At 51.6% G+C, this 5,785-nt stretch overlaps 1 protein-coding gene across 10 annotated transcripts in view; it reads left to right on the top strand.

Moving 5' to 3' along the window:
- The window catches only part of FAM222B (family with sequence similarity 222, member B), a 113,663-nt gene extending 108,320 nt beyond the window's left edge, over positions 1-5,343 (top strand). For 5 of the 10 annotated variants that reach the window (XM_011940821.1, XM_011940817.1, XM_011940818.1 and 2 more), the window contains one exon: positions 1,475-5,343. In XM_011940821.1, the coding sequence (XP_011796211.1) occupies positions 1,475-3,081 (1,607 nt within the window). In that variant the 3' untranslated portion in view covers positions 3,082-5,343. The remainder of the gene's footprint in view (positions 1-1,474) is intronic. The other 5 variants (XM_011940824.1, XM_011940823.1, XM_011940826.1 and 2 more) reach the window with 1 other exon arrangement.
- The last annotated feature ends 442 nt before the right edge of the window (positions 5,344-5,785 follow it).

The following is a 5,785-nucleotide window of genomic DNA, read 5'->3' as shown; positions in this document are numbered from 1 at the left end:
AGGCAAAGTCTCACTCTGTCGCCCAGGCTGGAGTCCAATGGCACGATCCTGGCTTGCTGCAACCTCTGCTTCCCAGGTTCAAGTGATTCTTCTGTCTCAGCCTCCTGAGTAGCTGGGATTATAGGCACCCGGCTAATTTTTTGTATTTTTAGTAGAGATGGGGTTTCACCATGTTGGCCAGGCCGATTTCGAACTCCTGACCTCAAGTGATTCACCTGCCTCGGCCTCCCAAAGTGCTGGGATTACAGGCGTGAGCCACCATGCCTGGCCAAGAAATGGGGATCTGGTCTGTTAATAACCCAATCTAAAACTTCAAACCTGCCTTCTCCCATTTCCAACACTGAAAATTCTGAGGGCCTCTGACAGAGGTGAAGGTGATAGGCACTGTTATCTGCAACATAACTGGCTCCTCATGGTGATTCCAGTTTTCTTATGTTGAATTTTGGATAACTTTTTTTTTTTTTTTTTGTCTGCAGAGGGGAAAAACAACAACAACAAAACTAAGTGATTGTGGCCGGGTGCAGTGGCTTATGCCTGTAATCCCAGCACTTTGGGAGATCAAAGCAGGTGGATCATCTGAGGTCAGGAGTTCAAGACCAGCCTGACCAACATGGCAAAACCCAGTCTCTACTAACAATAAAAAATTAGCTGGGCGTGGTGGCACGCGCCTGTAATTCCAGCTACTCAGGAAGGTGAGACACTTGAACCCAGGAGGTGGAGGTGGCAGTGAGCCGAGATTATGCCACTGCACTCCAGCCTGGGTGACAGAGTGAGACTCCGTCTCAGGGAAAAAAAAAAGTGAATGCAGTTACCCTTCTCTTCTGCTGAGCTTGGGTTTGAGCTAAGATGTAATGGAGGGAAAAACTGATTCTGGCTGGGTGCGGTGGCTCATGCCTGTAATCCTAGCTCTTTGGGTGGCTGAAGTAGATTGCTTGTGCCCAGGGGTGAGACCCTGTCTCTTCAAAAAATTGTAAAAAGTTGGGTGTGATGATACATACCTGTAGTCCCAGCTATTTAGGAGGCTGAAGTGGGAGGATTCCTCAAGCCTGGGAGTTTAAGACTGCAATGCCACTATCTGGGTGACAGGAGTGACCCCCAGCTCTACCATCCTGGCCAACATGGTGAAACCCCGTCTCTACTAAAAATACAAAAATTAGCCAGGTGTGGCGGCGGGTGCCTGTAATCCCAGCTACTCAGGAGGCTGAGGCAGGAGAATCACTTGAACCTGGGAGTTGGAGGTTGCAGTGAGCCAAGATCATGCCACTGCACTCCAGCCTGGGCGACAGAGCGAGACTCCGTCTCAAAAAAAAAAAAAAAAAAACAAAACAAAACAGAATGAAGGCTACCAATGACAACCTAGTCATTTCCCCACCCTACCCCAGGCCCTCAAACGGGGAATCTAGAAGGGCTGGTTGCCTTGGCACTGATGAGCTCCCTCTCCCTCTTTGCTCTCCTTCCCATTCTCTCTCTCTAGGGGACACTACACAGAAAATGAGAACTGCTCACTATCCTACCCCAGCCGAATTGGATGCATATGCTAAGAAGGTCGCAAACAACCCACTGACTATCAAAATCTTCCCCAACAGTGTGAAGGTTCCCCAGCGGAAACACGTTCGTCGTACTGTGAACGGCCTCGACACGTCAGCCCAGCGCTACAGCCCCTACCCGACACAGGCTGCCACCAAGGCAGGCCTGCTTGCCATTGTCAAAGTGCCAGCCAAAAGCATACTCAAGGACTTTGACGGCACCCGAGCCCGGTTGCTCCCTGAGGCCATCATGAACCCCCCAGTGGCACCATATGCTACTGTGGCACCCAGCACTTTAGCCCACCCCCAGGCCCAGGCTCTGGCCCGCCAGCAGGCCCTGCAGCATGCACAGACCCTGGCCCATGCCCCTCCCCAGACGCTGCAGCACCCTCAGGGTATCCCGCCACACCAGGCACTGTCCCACCCTCAGAGCCTCCAGCAGCCTCAGGGCCTGGGCCACCCTCAGCCCATGGCCCAAACCCAGGGCTTGGTCCACCCTCAGGCCCTGGCTCACCAGGGTCTCCAGCACCCCCACAATCCCTTGCTGCATGGAGGCCGGAAGATGCCAGACTCAGATGCCCCCCCGAATGTGACCGTGTCTACCTCAACTATCCCCCTTTCAATGGCGGCCACTCTGCAGCACAGCCAGCCCCCGGACCTGAGTAGCATCGTGCACCAGATCAACCAGTTTTGCCAGACGAGGGCAGGCATCAGCACTACCTCAGTGTGTGAGGGCCAGATCGCCAATCCCAGCCCCATTAGTCGCAGTCTGCTCATCAATGCAAGCACCCGGGTGTCGACCCACAGTGTCCCCACACCAATGCCTTCATGTGTGGTCAATCCCCTGGAGCACACCCATGCGGCCACTGCCGCGTTGCCTGCTGCAGGTCCTGTCAACCTGCCCACAGGCATCTCTCGCGCCCCCACTGGCTACCCTAGCGACCTCAAGCCAGTCACCTGGAACCAGCACCAGCTGGCCCACCTACAACAGATGTGCAGCGAGGCTGGTGGGACGCCAGCCCCTGGCCTGACAGGCAAGCATGCAGCAGGACGCGAGTTGGCAGGGCCTGGCTTTGTGGGCAAGGCCCCTGCCTACCCGCAAGAACTCTGCCTGGCGCCGTCCTTCCATCTGAAGCCACCCCTGGAAAAGCCGACCCCATCCCCACCAGTCAACGGCATGGCAGCCCCATTGGCCTACCCCAATGGTCACTACTTCCAACCCCTGTGGAACAACATTCTGCCCACTCCCAATAGCGACAGCTCGGGGTCTCAGGACCTCGCCATGCCGTTCCACGGTGGGCAGCCCACAGGTGCACCCCTCGACTGTGCGGCAGCTCCCGGGGCCCACTACCGAGCAGGGACCGGGGGCGGTCCAGTGGCAAGCCAGAACAGCTTGATGCAAACAGTGGATTACCTAAGTGGGGATTTCCAACAGGCCTGCTTCCGAGAACAGAGCCTGGCCATGCTGAGCAAGGCCCACCGAGCCCCTGGCAACCGAGCCCCCGATCCCACAGAGAGTCGAAGTCTTCATATCCAGCACCCAGGGTATAGATAGGTAGCCCTGCTGCCCTCCACGTGCAACACACCATACATCACCCTCCTAGGTTTAGTCTTTTAAGTAACTGGATAGTTTCAAGGTTTCACTGCTCCAGTGTGATCATTCTTAGATGTCTAAGAAAGGGAATTTGGTGGGATCTAACTGGGGACAGAAGGGGTCCTCTCATCCTCCCCTCCAGCAACTTTTGGTTTTATGTTAGAAGCTAACCGCAAGCTCAGGCTTTTCTCTCCACTGACTGCCTGTCAGCTATTCTCCCCACCTTGGCCATTTCCAGCCAGCTCCCAGCCGTCTTTTCTTGAACCTCTTCCTGTTTCCCTTAGGATGACTGAGGTGTGGGCTGAGGGAATGCCCTAGTTGAGGTAGTGGAGGTGCTCAGGCCCCTAAGCCAGACCTCTACTACCTGTTGCTACTGCCCTTCCCCTCCCCCCAGGACTAAGAAGCAAGATTTCCCAAGTGCTCTGAAAGCTAATTCCTTATTCACCCAAAGATCTCAAATCAAAGCTGATCCAGTCTTCACGTCCTTCCAGTTCCTTTCCATTCCTTAAGGCTTTGTTTTGTGTCTGTATTGGTCCTACAGCCACTGCACTTGGCCATGCCACACTTGATCTCAAGGGCATCTTGGACGTATTTGACCGTTTCGTGAGATATGGGGGAAAAAAGTCTTTGTAGTGGCATCTTGGTTCCAGACTCCCCTTTCCAAACCTAGAAAAATACAGCGTACCCAAGTATACCCAAGATCCCTTTCTTACTGTTGCCTGTCCCCTAACTCACCTGCCTACAGCCCCTATCCTTTCCCCTTCAACAAAAACAAAACCTACCTTGAGGAATTAGGTAGGTAAGGAATGATCACATTGGAGTTTGGGATTAAAAACACCAAAAAAAAAAAAAAAAAAGTTGGTTCTCTCTACACTGGCTAAGAATATTGCTCTACACTGTAAGTTTTAAATGTTACGTTTCTGTATGAATGTAGTGTGGGTTTGAGTAGCATTGTGTGTGAGTGGCCCCACAGGTACATTCACCCTCTAGTGCAGCCCCTCAGTTTAATGAAGAAAAAAAAAACAAAACACAAAGCCTTAAGCTCTTTGAATACTTCCTTTCCCAAATGAGCATGGTTCTAACCCCTGGAGATGGGCCTACATTGGAAACGGCCCCTCCTGCCCTCTGTCCATTCTTAGAGCATACCTTCATCCGCTCCGTGCTCAGCACGCCTCATCCCAAGCGACAGTTGGCTAGAAACACGTTTCTGTGATTTTAATTTTTGCACCCTTCTGTTAAAGATCAGAATGGGCTTTTTTATTTTTCACAGATGAAATAAGCCCTCACCTTTCCTCTTGTCTCTGGCAAATGTCAGCTGATGGTTCTTCTTTAAGGTTTTGCATTTTGTTCACTATCCACTACTGTTGGTTAGCCAGAAATTCTCTAGTGATCTGGAGCAATGTGACTGAAGACCAGTTTTTAAGTTATGTGTTGGCAAGTTGCCTTATATTTAAAAGGAAAAAAAAAAAAAAAAAAAAGCCTGATTGTGTTATGCCAAATGATAGCAACATGAAGTCCTAATTTATTGTTCCCAATTGTTTTTCTGCTGTCTGTGAACACTGGTACCTCCCTGTCCTGAGCCCTCAGGAGCACCTGCAGCTTCTGGCTCAATGCCTTCTCCCAAGGTGTCGGCCACCACCTCACCCAGGGCCCTCTTCCAGTTCCTGCTTTTCTGAGTCAGATTTAAAGAGCACCACTGTCTTCCCCCTATCCCTTGCTTGATCTCCAAAACAGATACTCTTGGCTGTATTTTTTTTTCCTCCCCAGTACCTCTCTCCCTGAAAGGTGAGCTGCCATCTTAGGAAATTGGACCAGACACCAACTTGGGGGCTTTCAGTCAAACAACCTCAAACCCATCTCTTCCTGTGTAGGGGTGCAAGTCTTTAAAACTCACTCCCACCCCTAGTCTGCATGGAAAATGTACTGTGATCCCCTTGCCCCCTACTGCCCTCGCCTTTGGTGTGAGATATTCCCTCTATCGGAGTTCAGCCTGAGTCCCTCTCCCCTCTGCCAGCCAACCCCCAGCCAGCAATAAGGGTCCAAGCCAGGGCCTCCTCTCCACACTCCCTGTCTCCATCCCACACTACCCTAGGGAATACCTGGATTCCCCACTCTGTCCACATACTGTAGCATTCATTCTCCATCTCTCACCTCACCTGTGGTGGTTTATGGGTGTGATGGGGTTTTTAAGATTATTATAAACCAGTAAAAGGAAAAAAACCTTGTTTTCTGACCTTGTTCTATTCATTTACTGCTGTGAATGTTAGAGGTAACTTTTTCTTCTAACAGTTTCTAACATACCTCGCTTGCTAGGAATAATTCCTTGTTTTTAAAAGGGGGACCCCTGTAATATGCATCCCACCCAGAAGCCATCTCCAAATCCATTGTTTCAGGCCAGGTGCTGTGGTGATCGTAGACAGTTCTTCAATGAAACCCTGGACACAGGGTACCCAGCTGACAGGCCCTCTCCCCGAGCAGGAATGCTATGGGTTTACTGTGAAGTTTGATAGATAAGTGTGGTTTGCTGTCTCTCACTGGAGGCCCAAAAGGTCCTGCCATTTGCACTCCAAGAGCCGTAAATTGGCCGGGCGCGGTGGCTCAAGCCTGTAATCCCAGCACTTTGGGAGGCCGAGACAGGCGGATCACGAGGTCAGGAGATCGAGAC

This window comes from Colobus angolensis, unplaced genomic scaffold, assembly GCF_000951035.1.
Source record: "Colobus angolensis palliatus isolate OR3802 unplaced genomic scaffold, Cang.pa_1.0 Scaffold193, whole genome shotgun sequence".
NCBI lineage: Eukaryota > Metazoa > Chordata > Mammalia > Primates > Cercopithecidae > Colobus > Colobus angolensis.
This window is presented reverse-complemented; position numbering and strand designations above follow the sequence as displayed.